This window comes from Sphaeramia orbicularis, chromosome 22 (genome assembly GCF_902148855.1).
Source record: "Sphaeramia orbicularis chromosome 22, fSphaOr1.1, whole genome shotgun sequence".
In the NCBI taxonomy this organism is placed as follows: Eukaryota; Metazoa; Chordata; class Actinopteri; order Kurtiformes; family Apogonidae; genus Sphaeramia; species Sphaeramia orbicularis.
In genome coordinates this window covers 21,661,874-21,679,966 of record NC_043978.1, presented here as the reverse complement: position 1 = coordinate 21,679,966, position 18,093 = coordinate 21,661,874, and the positions used below count along the sequence as shown (strand labels likewise).

The 18,093-nt window shown below is 36.6% G+C and overlaps 1 protein-coding gene across 1 annotated transcript in view; it reads right to left on the bottom strand.

Annotated features, from left to right (window-relative positions):
* The window catches only part of mboat2a (membrane bound O-acyltransferase domain containing 2a), a 64,456-nt gene extending 46,600 nt beyond the window's left edge, over positions 1-17,856 (bottom strand). The window contains exon 1 of the mRNA XM_030127598.1: positions 17,614-17,856. Coding sequence (XP_029983458.1) covers positions 17,614-17,697 — 84 coding nt within the window. The 5' untranslated portion in view covers positions 17,698-17,856. The remainder of the gene's footprint in view (positions 1-17,613) is intronic.
* Between the last annotated feature and the right edge of the window lie 237 nt (positions 17,857-18,093).

Sequence of the window (18,093 nt, the reverse complement as noted above, 5' to 3'; positions counted from 1 at the left end):
ACAATCAGCCTCTCCTCACAAGGCAGCCAGCAGCACTGGGCCAGAACTACACTCATAATGTGAGAATGTGTTGTTAAATTCTTGAAAAACATGACCCCGATCCATACACAAGTTGCTTTTACCTTTCAGAAACATCATAAATGCTTCAATTTGTCAATGTCAAAGAATAGCGATGGAGCAGTGTTGTCACAGCAGAACGCAGACACACAGCGGTGCCATGTTATTTACAGTATAAAAGACAATTACTGGTATCACAAGCAGGATAATGCGATAATAAGCATTATGCTCCATAAGTGTGTTGCATTATTTAGCAGATAAATTGATAGAATAATAAGATTATCACTGACTGATTGTCATCTGTTAAATATGTCCCAGCTGTCAGTGAATGTGTGACACTTCCACAGGGCTGAATAGTGTGAAGGCACAAAAATACCAGAAAAGAACATTGTTCAACACATACTTCTGATGTGAACATATTGCAGTATAATACATAATGTTAAGGTTGAGGGTATAGAGGAGCTCAGAGGCTGTGAGTGGGGTCTCAGAATTTTACCAAGGGCAAAAACACTGGGCTACTGTCTGCTCGGCTCACCCACTCATTCGCACAGAGCTGCTGAAGGGCAACATTCGCCACTAATGCCCAAGCCAGCCTCTAGTCACACTTAAATCAGCACAGCAGCAGTTGTTGGAAAAGTAAGACGGGGATCATATGTGACGGACGGTTTAAAAGAAGGATGTGATACCATGCAGGACCAGTCAGAGCTGAAATTCCATAGTTTCTAAAAGACATTATCATAATAAACTCCAATATGGACTCTCCTGTCTAAAATAGGTTTGTTTACAGGTTTTAAGTTGGTAACTTCTGGAAAAACAACCATTTTAAGGGGTTTATAAAGCGATGTAGAATATAAAGGATTGGTAAGGTGACTCAGCCTATTTGTATATGTTTAAGTTTTGACATAAAAATGAAAATCAATGGTCACAGAACATGTTGTGCTTTAGTGGTGGGCTTCACTGTTGAAACCCAAAGGCAAGAAGTTGCATTAATGAATAAAAAACCTGCTTAGAACAACAGTACGTTCAATTATATCCATAGAAGAGTCGACAGCTCTGACAGGGCAGGGTTGTCATTTATACCCAGAGGAGACATATATACAAGAAGAAGATGATCATCCCCCACAATACTCAAGTGTATTAATATCCTAGCAAAACACTTATCTGACTCTATTCCTCTTAAAATATCAGCAATAGGTGTTTTGTCTTATAGGCTCATTTTAGACATTAAACACCACAAGGATAATCAGTATGGAAATTCTTGCTTATGGGAATTACAACAAATGAAAAAATCTTATATTTGTGCTGTTGGGATTATGAAAGAGGCAAGAAATCTGTTAACTTTTGGCTTGTTTATATTCCTTCATATAATGTTTTATTGTTTACTTGCTAAGTAACTAGCTAAACAAATGGCTAGTTAGCTTACTTCACACAAAACACTGTACTTTCCCCTTGGTATGGAATAGACTTTGATCTGCTTTTATTACTATTTTGTACTGTAATATCTTTTAATACTGTTATTTATTCATAATTGTTTGCTTGACTATTGTTGTTGTGTCTGTTTTCTTTTACTATGCAAACATGCACCCCCCCAAATTTACTTGTACACCCTTGTGCTGATAATAAAAGGCAATTCTATTCTATTCTGTTGATAAATAAAGTGACAACCTATGTGTGTAGCACATTTTACATAGTGGGTCTTTTTACCTGAACACTGGACATAAACCCAGAGGATCACAGGATCTGGATCAGACACAGGCTGCAGATGAGTCTCCAGGTGTTGGTGAGTTCATTACCATTTCTGTCGAACAGCCTGACGCGAATATATTTGAATCTTTTACTGAGCAAATGTCATAACTGTCACAAACTCATATCACCTCCAAATACTGATAAATAGTTTGGAGTGAATTCAATAAGTTTGATTTTGATTTTTGTGTCATTCATTCATCACAGAGTAAAGACTTTAACTAACACCCGATCACATTTTAAAATGGAGTTCAAAGCTCTGGTCCTACAGAATATAGTTTGACCTCAGCCCCAAAGTAAAACTAAATTAACAAGTGGTGCCAGGCACAACATACCCTGCCCCTCGCATGTATTGTAGCTTATTTTGGCATAAATCCAGCTGATGTCATCATGTCTATACGTGTGCTGATGTCAACATATCAACTGACTTTATATATGTTCCAAGTTTGAAGTAAATTGAAACAAAATGTATGTTTTTACAGACATTTGAAATTTCGCCCATTATAAGTAAATATGGAAAAAAAGTTTTTAAAAATTCATTTAAAAAAAATTCAAGTTTGGCCTACTTTTCCCAAAATGTAACCACATATTTTGTGGGTCACTGTCAATCTATAAACCCAATTTGGTATGAATTCAACCAATACTTTTGCTGCTACAGACATGTGAAATTTCATCCATTGAAGTAAATGGGAACAAAAAAAAGATTTTAAAAATTCATTAAAAAAATTGAAACTTTGACTTACTTTTCCCAGAATGTGATCAGAACTATTCTGGGTCACTGTCAATATATAAACCCAATTTGGTAGAAATTCAACCAATAGTTTTGCAGCTAGCATGTTGACAAACAAACAGATCCAAAAACAATACCCCTTGGCTCTCATTTGGGGGTTTGGGGTAAAAATGAATCCCTCTTCACCTCTTCATGACACCAACCCTAAGACTTATAAGGACTTAACAGCAGATCATAAAAATAAGCACTTTTTTTTAATTTCTGAGATTATAGTAAGTTTAGGTTAGTTTATTTGCATATTACAGCATAACAATAAAAATGTAAAAAGATAGGAGAGGTTGGAAACCAAATCTCCTCATGTATAAAAGCTATATAAAAAAAAGATCATAGAGCTCCTCAAAATACTAGCTTTAATATAGCATAATAAAAACATTGCATCTTACATAGAGTCTTAAGTGTAAAAATTGTAATGCAAGGAAAATACAAGCCAAAATAAATTTGTCCATGATTAGAGTCCGAAGCAAGTATAATGTAGGTGTTGACTGAAGTGATGACTCGTGATATTTCACTGAATACTGGCTAAGGGAGATGAAAGTCCTTCGAGTGGTCTTATGGAATAATTGTGAATGTCTGAAGGAAACTTATACCCATCTATTAAAATATTCCCGCTCTAGACTTGAGTTACAGGCAGAGAGAAATTATATTTCTAGCTTTGGCACCCACTCCCTTGACAAAGAGAAAAATAAGCACTCAGTTGCTATGATACAGCTTTTATGCAAAACTCGTCAATGGTGTGTTAAGAGTTGGGAGACAGCCTTTAAACAACAGGCTTTTCCAAATAACTTAGCACTGGCAACACTCTGTAGTCGGGTCCTTGGAGCTTTAAAAAGAACGAGTGATTCACAATGAAAAATGAAAATAAATAAATAAATAAATAAAATAAGTAATAAAAAAAATCAGCTCGTACTCAACACCCCACAATAGTAATGAGTGTCAGAGTAGATTTGTGTAATGTTACAAAAGGCTGTAAATGCTGGGCTACTGTTATATAAGAGTGTTAAGTAACTGCCCATTTGCTGGCGGGGTGATGGTGGTTGTTCAACTACGGTGCTGTTCAGATACAGTATGTCACTACTGGCAGCATCCACTTCCCTAAGGCCCGACGCCCACTGAAAGGCTTTTCTTGGAGCCATGTCCCATAAGATGATAGAATTTACAGCTTGGACAGAACATTAATGACATCTGGTTGTACATTACAAGATGCCCTTTGTTTAGGAGTATGCAGAGAAATTTAGATTAAAAGAAATTTATCTGATTAATCGTGCTATTTCCTGTAATTAGTCACAATATAGTGCCAATTTTCTTTCATAAGACTGAAGTTTCTGATAAATCATATTTTAAAAATAGCGACATTTAAATTAAATATCACATTATAGGACAAAGATGTCATATATGCACTAATATCCTCCTGAGACATTAAATAGTACAGGTACTTTTTTTTATGAAATGCCCTTTGCAGTGGACAGCATTTTTTTTTTCTTACAGAGGACAGAAATGCATTGCTGGGTCACAGGGGGATATAATAATACTAATATTAACAGCAGAAAGCAAAAATTTTTCATCACTTATGTATTTTATAGTCATAATATAAAAATAACCTTACATTGTGTATCTATTATGGGATGGGTTACGGGGTTTTGTCTAGATTTCTGGTGGGTTTAAGGCTTGTTTTAGGTGTTTACCCATTAAAATATTATGTTATTTGACTAAAAACTGTGCATTCATTACTGTGTATTCATTTTCACATGACTCACATAAAAGCTATTACAGAACTTTGTGGTAGACTTAGATGAATAGATGGGGAAAAGTGGATGTCCTTCAGCTCAAAAATCATCCATTTATCAATAAAAACATAAAATTTTGCAGCATTATTAGTATTATCAATACTGCATCCGTCTATAAAAATGTGAAACGCTAGAGCAGACAGTAAATAAACAGACAAACTCGCTGAATCCCACTGGGGACCAACTGCAACCGTTAGACCTAAAAAAAGTCATTTTGTTAGATTTAATATTCTCCACACTGACTTCACATTAATTTAACTTAGGCAGTGCACTAAAGCATTATAATAGTATGGAAAACAAACCCTGCATTATTTTGCCTGTCCTTGTAGTGGTGATTAAGCAAAAGGGATTACCTTGTAAAAGGAGTAAACACTACCAAAACTTTTCAGAAGCCTACATGACTTATGGATGACCAATATTTGAGGATGGACTGTTAACTGGAGCGTAGATACTGTCAAAGTAAGCCCAACTGAAACCTATCTGCGTCTGTGGTGAATCAGCTGAATGTCTTAACCTCAACAGATTTACAAGTGACAGTGCAAAGTCACACTGATAAATATTCATATCCTCTCATTTATATTGCATCTCCTTTCTCCCTTTGGTTTGCTGGCCAAGCACAGCGAAAAAGCCACAAAGAAAAATCTGTTGAGCGGAATTTTGTAAAGAATATAATGAGCTTCAACAGTGATCATAGACTAGCAGCCTGGTGTAAAACTAAATTAAAATGTAAGAATAAAACATCTTACATAGTGACAAAAAAAAAAAATGCATGAACTGTGCCACCCGGACAATGACCAGATGCTGAATTTGTTTATTAGCATTTGTTTACAATCTGACATGTCTGGCAGCTTTCACTGTAATCTGAAGCTGTTAAATGATTGTCTGAAAACACGCTCGCTGTGCTGAGCCATCCAAACGTTAAACCTGTCCTCCAAGTCGAGGGTGCAGAAACCCAATCTGCCCTCATAATACCACGCCATTACTGACGGAACTAATGAGTTAGTAAGAGGAGTCATGTGAGGATCCACTTCAGGGCGAGGAACGACATGCACAGATTGCCCTGTACAGACGGACTATAGTGGAGTTTAAAACCACAATAGACACTGAAAAGAAAATAAGAAGATGGTACAACTCAGGTTACATGACAGCTGATTTATGTTCAGAGCCAAGAGTAAGTCAGTAGTAAAATAAATGGAACAGATATGGAAAAGTCTACTCCTTGGTTCAGTGGAGGTTTCAACTTCAATAAATAAGAAAGATCAGTACAGCTTAGAAAGAATAAAATGTTAAATATATGCAGTTTATTTTATTTTCATTCACCAAAAACTCTTACAGCGTATTTCAGTCTTTCGTAGCTTTACTTAATTGCACCCATGTACATTTTTAAGTTATTACAGTACATTTTATCACTACAATTATTGAATGAATGAAATATTCTGCTGATTTGTTTAAGTCATGTTCTGACAATTATAAATAGTATAAAACCACAAATAAAAGTCTTTTATGTCTTATACATTTTCATCTTGTTTAGTAAGTGTTCAGACAGCACAATTTTTTTTTCTTTAATTTTGAACAGAAAATGAAAAAATAAGCATGAAATAGGAAACTATGTGTGTGTTTTGATGTTTTGTTTTGCATTTTACATCAGTTTGGTCTTGTTGCGTACATTACCTTGTTTTAGTTTCGTCTTGTTTTGTCATTTTTTAAATAACCTGGTTTCTTTAATTCAACAAAGGATCAAAATTTTCTTTGACATTTAGTGTCATAATTATTATTTTCAGTGAACTTCAGCATTCATTATAATAATATTTCTGGCCACATCACTCAGCCTTGGTGCTCATATTTATCTTCTGTAAAGTATTAGGCTTATATAATACTACAAAATTATAACTGTATAATAGTATTTGTTTTGAGGAAATACATGGATTGGCCTTAACAGAATCAAAACTTCCTCCCTGTTTTTCTTGCTCTATTTTACTGGAGTACTTTTTAATGTACTGGACACAAAGCTATTTATAAATAATATAAAGGCCACTGTTATGAAAAAACCTTGTTTGTTACTGTTGTTCCATTACCTGTTGTCAGCCACCCAGTCATGTTAAGAACATAGTCAAATCTTTCCACATTCCCCAGGAGGAATCGCACAAGCTTGTGTTGATTTTGCACCAAAATAATAATAGCAGCAGCAGCAGCAGCAGCAGCAGCAAGCAGCAAGCAGCAAGCAACACTCCATTACAGAGAGCTGAGGGAAAAGAAATCAATTGGAGGAATAAGACTCCCCGGAGAGCAGCCAATTAAAGACAAAGGGGAGGTAGAGAAACTCTTACGAGACCCGGGGGTTTAAAGTCCCGAGCCAGGGGCTTTAGGGACTCAGTCAACGGCAGGGGACCTCAGATGGAAGCCAACTCCAGATTCTGTGGGTAAAGCTTTCTAAAACATTTCTACTGTTCCAAAAATCCACTCATGAGGCAAACTGTTAAGCTTGGGGCTAAACACACCAGCATTTTCTACATTTTACAAGAGAGGAAAGGTGAGAACAACGACGAAAAGAGGGCTTGTTATTGTGATAAAGGACTATTGCCTATGACAAACTGCAATCCAATATGTCACGTAAACAGAGGGCTGATTGTACAGCCGGGCAACGAGCCATTTGTGACACGGGGAAAAACAGCAGCACCATCTGTGCACTGTGACCTCATGTGTTCAGAGATACATCTTACAAATCAGAAAATATATGACATGGTTAGTTTATTAAAATGATCGATGAAGTAGAAGGCCTGTGGAGAAAGCATGTGGAGTGCATAATTCCTCAACAGTGACAATAATGTAATGTTATTTTGAGGTAGAAACGTGCAGCATTTGGTATTTTATGCTCTACTGCTACAGTTTAGTCAATAATAAACCTGCTGACATGATCTTTGAGTTACCTGTTTCTAATGTCAGTGGTGAAACTAAAAATATTACATCATCTGAAAGCTATAACCCAAATACAGCAAGTAAAATATATAATTATGACCTAGATATAAACAAACAGCAGTGAAACCATCAATTTTAAAGGTTAAACCTATACTGTCTGCCTGTCAGGAGTGTATTGTAGTCAATACAGAGCAGGTGGAAATTTCCAGACGGCCATGTTCCTCAGAGACATCCTGTAGACTACAGGTGAACACAGCAGAGCTATAAACCCGCTAATGCAAGCCCTGGAAAACCCCGTATAAGGAAGGCACATTAATCTAAGATGCATAATACAAAGTAAACATATATCCTAGCAGCGAAAGTGGCAACTTAAGAAAACATGAGCAAGTCATGCAAATAATCCTTGGCCTTCAGTTTAAGGCTGTGGGAGTTGTGGGTAGTTTAAAGGCACAAAGCAATATTAGTATGCAAGACAATTCTGTACAAAGTTAAGGTTTTTGTAAAGTGGTCTACGAGCCCGTAAAGTGATTCAGCAGGAGTCCAGCTGCTGCATACTCAAGCAGCTGCAGCTATGGTCTATGGACAGCTGATGCTACAAACAAGCAAGTCCCTTCTCAGGAGGAAACCAGGCTTTCAAGGTCAATCAAAAGAATGCATAAAGATTCATTGGGTTCAACAGACTTCCCTCTTTGTGTTTGTGTGATTCACCTTGTGGTCATATTTCTGACTTTGAGTTGGAGGGTTGAATTAACTTAGTGCTGGATGACTGCAAGGGAATCGAGGAATCGCATGAGTCAGCATGTTAAACTTTCACAGAACAACTGGGAAAAAAACAATAACAAAGGACCTAGAGTTGAACCTTGGGGTACACCACAAAACACACTGACTAGGGCTGTGTTACACTGTCAAAACCTCATATCCCAATGAGGATGTTTTATATGTAAATACATATCTCAATATAGCATCTCTTCAGTAAATTCTAAGTATAAACATTTTCTACTAAACTGAAGACATGGACTAGCCTACTTCTTATTACTTTCTGAATTCATCATTACCAGTCAAAGAAAATATGACATACACGTAGGCCTGTTAGTTTACCTAACTGCCAGTGTTCCATTGACATAAGCTAATAGCAACTGTGATTATAGTCGTCATTCACCTGTATAAAAACAGCTTTGACTGACATTTTGTTGATAAAGGGTTTCACACCTTTCTCTTGCTATGGTTTAATGCCACCTGAGTGGATTATCAGTCATTTCTTTGTCTATTTCAGTAATAGCTTGGTTATATTTAGGGTTATTTATGTAAAATCTGTCCTGATAACTTTTTACAAAGCCCAAAGGGAACACAGAAATTATTTTTTAATTAATGTGTTCTAGTGTTTAATCCTAATAAATATTTCCAGTTATTCATTAGCTTTATTGTAGGTCTTCAATTTTATTATTGTTGGGATAAAATGAACAGAAAGAGACAATTAAAATGTTCTTATTTTAAATTAATTTAAATTATTGTTAATCACAATAATTTGGCTATTAATTGTGACAGCTTTAAATTCATGCATGTAACTTATGATACATTTGTAAACAAAACTGATATAGCAGTAAAATGCGAACACAGACAATTCAGAAAGGAAGTTTTTTTGTTACCACTGTCACCAAGTGTTTGCTCCTGGAGGATTCTGTTGTGTTCAGTAAATTAGCTTGAGAGTCTGGTTTTGACCAGCTCTATACATAGTGTCATGAGACAAATTCTGTTATGATCTGGTGCTATATAAATAAAATTTGATTTGATAATTGGTGACATAATTCCAGTCATATCCAAAAACTATTTCTCTCTCACCATTGACAGCAGTTCCTATTTTTTTTTGTATGTAAACATGTAACATTATCAACCACTTCAATGAAATGCTTAATGTGATGGTCGAGGGTGAGTGTTTAAGTTAGGGTTATGGATACAGTATCACACCTAGAAACAGCTGAACATCTGTTGAAAACTAACTTTGAGGAGTGTAATTTGGAGTTTTTGTAACATCTTCCTCAAATCAAATCCCCTGAACTGGAGTGGGTGAGCATAGTATTTGTGTTGGCACACAAAAACACTGTAGGAGTCTTACTCAAAGTATTAACAGTGTGTTAGTGTGAGGGGACGCCGGCTGTGTGTGATACAGAGAAAGAGAGAGTAAAGGAAGGAAAGAAAAGCGAGGAGGAGAAGCACAGTGTCAGTTCACATTTCACAGCTCCCATTATAGCTCTGACATAGGCCGGTGCTGAGGCCTGCTTCTCCCATGTGGTACATACTGTCCTTACAACATACACTGCACACACACAGGCCGACTCAATGACAACTTTATAAAAATGAGTGTCAATGTCTGTGGGCCACGCTGATCAAACTCCATCTGAGTGGCTGTATTGATTTCTGGAGTGTTGACATCGTCCCCGGCATAGTAGCAGGGCACCCAGTTGGCAGGAAACTCACAAACCGCGCTGTCCAAAGGGTGACACCTGTCCAGCAGAGTGGTGCAGGACATGATACCCGTGATTATATGTCCACTTTGTGCAATGCCTTTCTGTCAGACTCAATATTTAGTCAAATGCAAAGAAGAGGAACCACTGTGCAAACCCAGAGGAACATAACCTGCAGGAGTCAATTCCACAATTTTACTAAGCAAATATATGACAGACGCCTCTCACTTACTGCCTCTGACTACACTCATAGAATAGTTAAATCATTTCTAAGATGGGTTTCTAAGCTCATCCCCAGTGACCTTCAATGCAGTCCCATCTCTGTGACCATGTAGAATACGATAGAATCTTTATTGTCATTGTAACAAACTGAAAGAAATTAAAAGTGCCATCCAATCTGTGCATCACATAGAAACTACTATAAAAATGAGGGCTGTCAAAATTAATGCATTACCACAGAGTAATACATCATCATGATTAATCTGATGAAACATTTTAACGCAATTAACCCATCTGCACCACAGAATGACTCTGAACGTCTCTGGCAACACATTTTGGGCAGTTTGTCCAAGTAAAGTTAGCGTCACACATGCGCAAATGGGCAGTTGGTCCGGTAGTGACAGGCAGCAGAACCGACCGATAAAGACGGAAGACGCTAAACCGCACATTGGCCCTCTGGATGTGAAATTTGAGTACAAAAAACCCCCAAGATGGAACAGTCAACCGACAAAGTATTATGCACACTCTGCAGGAAGGACTTTTCTTGTCACAGAGCCACTTCCAGCTTCAAATATCACATTAACATGAAGTGTACATTAGTCGGGGATTCTGCTAGTACTTCAGCTAACGCGTCACCCAACTTGCTTTCTTAAGTCTGTCTGCTCATGCAAAATGAAACACGAATAACATAGATTAAAAATGAATATTTAATCGAAATTAATCCACAACAACCCTGCAATTAATCTGATTAAAAATTGTAATTGTTTGACAGCACTAATGAAAATACAAAAAAAGCAAATGAATTAAATAGGTAAACAGTTAAAATTAGGAAATGTACCCTCTGCACTGTGAACTATCGGGTAGATCCAAACAATAATTAAAGTAAAAATTACACAAGTAATATAAAAATTCCCACCCTGCAACATTCCTTTGGGTCGAGCGGCATAATGATATGTTTCAGTTTTGAGCATGTAAGACAGCAGATAGTCCTATCAAAACTAGGTCTAAACTACAATAATAATCATCAAGCTGTGGTTAAAATTTTACATAAAAATATGTGCAATTAAATCCTGTTCATGTTCATTTTTCTGTTAATTATACTGTAAGGCTAATTAAAGGCATTAGCCATTTAAAAAGGTACTGAACATATGAGCATACAAATAAAAATGCATTTCTGTTCCTGTTAGGCTTTCTAAACAAAATCTCATGATCTTAGCCTGCATGAGATCTGCTGTTCAGATGATTGTACATATAATGTCATCAAATAGAAGGCCTATTGAAACTTTCCAATTCAGCTGTCTTTCATTTTAAGTGGCAGGAGTACCAGTATATTACTAATGGCATTACTGGTGCTTGGCTAACATGTTATTTAAGTCCTTGAATATATTGATTCTTTCGCATCTGTCTTCAGTAAAGTGTTCAGTTTTAGTCCTTGTTAACTTGGAGCATTCCTGTAACATTTAGTTTTACTGCTGTTGAAGACATAACATGGAATGACATTTTATAGTTAATAATTATAAGTCTGCGAGTTGTTGATCTGGTTCTTAACTCTGACGTACCACGAATCTCATTTACACTGATGCTTTAGAGTTAGAAACAGTTTTTGAGTCACTATAAATTTCCACAGTGGGAAAATTAGGCCACAGTTGAAGTAATTAATGGGTCACATATGTATATACAGTTACAACATGTGGACTGGAATTTATTTCATCTGGATATTGTCAAATGTTGCAAGTATTCTGTCCAAAATTACACAGAAATGCAAAGTTTCAGGTTGGAAATTATCCGGAAATGAACAGCATGAGGAGATTCATGATTCAAGATCATCATATGATATTTTGACCAATGTGACATCATGACTCGCATAAATATACACGCCACTTTTAACTGGTGTGTTATCTGTATGCCTTATAAGCTTTCCGCGTGTATGTTCACACTGCATCAAATACCACACACTGAGCGTTTGGATTATGTAAACTGGAGATCTGGGCGTAAATTGACACACGATCAAATAAGGTTGAATAACACCCGAAATCTCGAAAATGCGTACATATAGCTTGCCAAATGCCATAAGAACTGGCATGACATACAACACAGTTTCATGAGATCAGTCTTTTTTGACGATCTCCACTAAAGTTCTAAACTATCCATAACATCTGATAGATAATATTATTCTTGTAAACTAGAAATACTGACTTTGGAGGGACATGATCACTTAAAACATAGAAATTATTGTTGTATATACTTAATATTCTTAATCACTAATTGATGTTTAGTAATTCATATTCATTTATTTTAGGTATTTATTACTCTGAGTGTTCATCCAGTTTGCAATAAAAATCAAAGTTAGTTAATATCAGACATATATAAAGCATTTTCAGGCTTGGTTTTCAGTATGTTGGCATCAGCAAATTAATCAGCTTTATCCACTCCAAACTATCATTCGAAATCCACTAACAGTCAACCTCTAATAGAACCATAATTATACAAAGCCTGTAATTGAAATACAAAACGCCTCTATGACAATGACGGAATAAGCTAAAAATACAACGTGCTCTGGTAAAAACCACAGCCAATCAGTGATAAAGAACACCAATATGGTGACCTTTTCAGGGTGCGGTGATGCTAATGGATGCGCATCAAAATGCAGTCGATCACACATTAGAAGTTAAGCACGTCAAGAAAACGGTGGCACTAAATCTTCACTCAGGTGATGTTAAACCATATGGATGTGCAACAATAAGATGTTTTTAAAAAGCACCAGTCAAACCTCCAATTGTGGGAAAAAAATGACAAAATAGTGGTAAAATATGAGATTTGTCTTCATCACGATGCTAAATGATCACAGAGAGATCAAATAAATATGATCAGGTGATTCTGTAGTAACTGTAAGTGGCCTGTTTTGAACCAAATGAAATAAAAGGATTTATACGGATCTGCTCAATAAGTAATTTTTGATCATAAAGTAGTGATAAACCAATTACTGACGATGCACTTTTACAATATCAGTAAAACCCTCAACACCCAACATGAGAACATCATGTAGTGGCTTTACCTTTATCCACTACTACGTTGTGAAAGGGTTCAACCTGTTGTATTTTCGACGCGTGCATAAATGAATGTGCGGCTGGGTTTCTTTGTCTTCTTTGGATATGCCAATCCATTTATTCATCAATTTTAAGTCCAAGAGTTCATTATAAGTCACAATTGTCTTTCCATATTCTTTCTAAAAATAAACAAAATAAGCTCTTTAACACAAAAGAAAACATTGAAAACGCCGACCAACTCAATCCACGGTTTCACGGTCTGAAAATTGTTTGAGGCTGTCTTCACACACCCCGCCCACCTCACACAGCAGGTATATGTAAGTTTGTCACACCCATACCAACACCCATGATGAGATGTACCTATGGCGATCATCACAGTCACACCCTCTAAACAATAATTAAATTAAGGTCAAAATAAAAAAGAGGAATAAACAAACAAAAATGTATTTTGGCTCCAACTCATCACTATATTAAATATCATCTAAAATACAATACCTCCAGTATAAGATGAGATCTGACAGTGTTATTGAATCAAACTTTATGTATTTCATAAACACATTACAAGTTTTGTGTTGATTGTATTGTTCTAATAAGATTTCTTATGTTTTGCTGTAAATGCAGGGTTTTGTCCCCAAATGAGGCAGAGAAACTAACATCATCTTCAATTGAGTGAATAAACACGAGTACCAAGAAAATTACAAGTATCGTATGAAATCTACATGGTAATTGATTTTACTGTTACTTAAACAAACACTTCATTGAGTAGACTGAGCAAAATCACAGAATTTATGACAAAGCTGTGATCACATATTTACCGATTATCACAAAACAGTATTATGTTTTGGAAGGATTAATGTGCACATCACTGGACTGGTTAACAAAGTTTAATGCCCTTCTTTCTACCCCAGTGAAGTTTATTTTTTGTCAGAAAATAATGTTTTCTATTGAGATACCCATCAGTTGACGGAGGTGGAAGGAAACTTCAAATTGTATATTGAGTCTAAATATTAGTATAGTAGTTTGCTACTACTACTACTACTACTACTACTGCTACTGCTACTACTACTACTAATAATAATAATAATAATAACAACAAGTGGTGCCAGACAGAACAAACATCACCCCTCGCATGTATTGTAGCTAATTTTGGCATCGATCCAGCTGATGTCATCATGTCTATGCGTGTGGTGATGATATCATATCAACTGCCGAGTTTGAAGTAAATTGAAACAAAATTGATGTTTTATAGACATTTGAAATTTCGCCCATTATAAGTAAATGGGGGGGTGTGTAAAAATTCATAAAAAATGTGAACTTTCATCTACTTTTGCCAAAATGTAATCAGATCTCTTCTGGGTCACTGGCAGTCTATAAACCCAAATTGGAATTAATTCAACCAATAGTTTTGCTGCTAGAGTGTTAACAAACAAAGAAACACAGAGACAAAAAAACCCAAGACAAACAAACCAAACCAAAAACAATACCCCTTACCTCCCCTTCAGGGGCGGGGTAAGAATAATAATAATACATAAGAAGAAGAAGAAAAACAAGAAAAAGAACAAGAAGAAAAATTGTTGTCAGTCTCAGTCCTGAAAAAAACATTCATCCCTGACATGAACTATAAATAATCAGATCGATGTAGTTATTCGATCTTTGTTTTGGTTTCAACCCTGTCTTTTTTAGTTAAATGTTAGTTTCCACCCATATTTTTCTAATAATATCTGTCTGGGCAGTAAACACTATCTAAGAAGGAAAGATGAGCACATCTTACCCTCTCCAGACAAACTGCAGCAACACAACAGACACATAACACATTACAATATACTCTTGAGACAATGGGATGTGGGATTCAGAGAACGCTGAGACCAGCTGTGAACCGATAATCCACGCTGACATGTTGCTTTAGTCTGTGGCCTGAGAGCTTTCAAGTTACCTTTGTGCAGATATACTCTGCATGTACATACATGGGAGTGAGTCTCAGACAGGTTCAGAGGTTATAACGCAAACAGTTGATGTAGCTGAAATAAAGACTAGACAAAACAACTACAGGTTTATGTTATTCCATAATTTTAGAAGGATATGCTTCAGTTCAGTTTCCAAACAGTCACCGGTGCTGCTCCAGGATGAACCGACTGGCAGAGGTATAGTCCAGCTCTGTACTTGTCCTGCAACTCAGGACTATTTTCCTTGTCTGTGTAAATTCTCATTTGTCCAGGTCATCGTTCATCCTTAGGTTGTTTTCAATTGGACTGACTTTTTGTTCCCATTTCATCTCATGGTTAAGTCTAATGACGAAGCACTTTGAGATTCCTTTGAATGAAATGTGCTTTATAAATGCCATTTATTTATTATTTTAAGTCTCCTGGATGTGAGACGAAACATTTATAAACAACAAAAATAGTCCAATTGAACTCTGAAAACAACCTAAGGATGACTAGTTTCATTGTTGATTAATCTATGGTGTATAAAAAGCCAGAAAATGCTGAAAAGGGTTTCCAAAAGCCTGTGAAGATGCTCTCATATCTCACATCATGTCTACTTAATTCCACAGGCTAAAGAAATTCAGTTTACCATCAAAGAAGATGAAAAAAAAACAGAAAATATTTGTATTTGAGGAACTATTTTTCTTACACCATTAATCAATTATCAAAACAGTCGAGATCTAATTGATTAATCGTTGCAAATTTACTCCATACATTTAAATATCAGTAGGGATGGATCGAGATTTAAATGAATCATTTAACCTCATTTTAATGCATTTAAATTAGAGCTGCACAAATCTATCACAATATCAGCCTATGCAAATATATAACTGCAAAAAGCTGCAAGTTAAAAAGGTGAAGCTATACGAGGATTAAAGGTTATTTTATGGCAGAAATCAAATAAATAACCTGTAGTCTGGTGATATTTTGGATGCATTAACAGTGAGCAGAGAGCTCTGCAAAATACAACTTGGCTTTTAGTATGTTTGAGTTGGAAGAATATGCATGTAATTTATGCATTTTCTTTGACAATACACATATCAGTGTGAGTTTTCAGCAGCCTTGAATTACAGTATGTTAAGCATAACTCTCTGCATAAGGTGATTTCCTGGAATAAAGTATGGACTGTCCACTAGACACACAGCAAATCCCCCAAAACAGCAGCTGGACATATGAGGAAGGAGTCTGACTTTAAATCACTACAAGAATCAAATCACAATATCAGACTGTGCATTAATTTAACTGCAAATGGTGAATATGTAGGAGGATTTAGGGTGATCTAATTCCAAAAATGACAGATATAACCCATTGTCTGGCAATATTTTGGATGCATTAACAGTAAGCAGTAAACGGTGCACAATACAACTTGGTTTTTTCTATGTTTGATCCTAGTTTATGTCTGAATTGGAAGAAAATGCATATCTTTAATAACCAAACACAAATGGGAATAAGACTTTTTCATCAAATCATGCAGCCCTTATTTACAATATGTTTAGTGTAGTACTCCATAGTAGCTCTCTATATGAGGTGATTTCCTGGAATTATGTATGAAAGGTCCTCTAGAATGACCGCAGAAGAAAGCAAAAACCCTGCTGGACACATGAGGAATGAGTGTGACTTTAAATCACTACAAGAATCAAATTACAATATCAGAATGTGCAAATGTATAACTACAAAGGACTGCAAGTTAAAGGTGAAGATGTGAGTGGATTTAGGGTTATTTTATTGCAGAAATGAAAGAAATAGCTGTTATCTGGTGATATTTTGGATGCATTAAGAGTGAGCAGAGAACAGCGCACAATACAACTTGGTTTTTTCTCTGTTTTATCCTAGTTTATGTCTGAATTGGAAGAAAATGCATAACCAAACACAAATGGGAAAAAGACTTTTTCATCAAAATCATGCAGCCCTAATTTACAGTATGTTTAGTGCAGTGCTCAATTAGTAGCTGTCTATATATGTGGTGATTTCCTAGACTAACATATGGACTGTCCTCTAGTAAAGACCCAGGGTGATTCAGGTGGATGCACAGCAAAAAAACACCCAAAAACAGCAGCTGGACATATGAGGAATGTGTCTGACTTTAAATCACATAATTAGATGCTACAGGTTCTCCACCCTTTTACATCACGAGATCCATTTTACTCCTGTGTTTCTTACATAACAGAACATTGTGTTGTCTGATTCCTCAACAAAAGGAAAACAGTGAAATGACATGGGCTTAATCCTTGGGCCTAAATGCATACTCTTGCAGTGCTAACATGTACTGGAGTGAAATTTAACTAGTTCATCCAGATTATGGTGTTGATCCAATGGGAGGAAGAGGGTCTTCGAACCCAGATTGGGAAACCTCTGGATTATATAGGAGGAAAGGGGAGACAAAAGGCTTTAGCTTGAGTGTAGCTGGGGGCCGGGGGAGAGTGAAACACCCCCAGTTTTCAATGAGTCCGCAATGTATATAAGCTAAGCTAATGTTCAAGATAGGCTAAGCATCATCATATTCAGCTATCTATATACACATGTTGGCGATGATAGCTGCAAAAATAACACTCCCGACCCAGACTATTCATAAATCAATGGTTCCTCCGTGGAAAAAAAAAAAAAAAACCATACCTGGTCAAGTGGGAGGTTGATAATCTCGCTGATGGGCTGCAACAGAGTGGACCCGGTGCAGGATGCTGTGGTTTGGGTCGCCATGCTCGGTCGGTGTCCGTGAATTCTTGCCTCTCCTTAACCCCCGGTTCACGTCGCTCCCCTCGGCCGCTGCTGCTGCTGCTGTTGCTGCTGCTGCGATGATAAATCCTCCTCTCTCTCCGCGACTGGAAGCTGTTGTTGCGATGGACTGGACGGTTGTCATCCACGGCTCACATCCAACAAAGCCCTACAGCACCGAAGCGAGAAACACCCTGCTCGCACCGGCTTCTTCGGCTGTGACTAGCTAGCTATCAGCTGTAGGAAAAGAATGAGTTCAATATGGTGTTGAGAGTCAGCAGTCCGAAAAAGCGCTAATACTCAAGATGTTTCGATTAAAAGACGATCTGTGTTGTGTTTTAATGAGCCAGCACTTAAGCATTACTGAAATTAACATTTAAT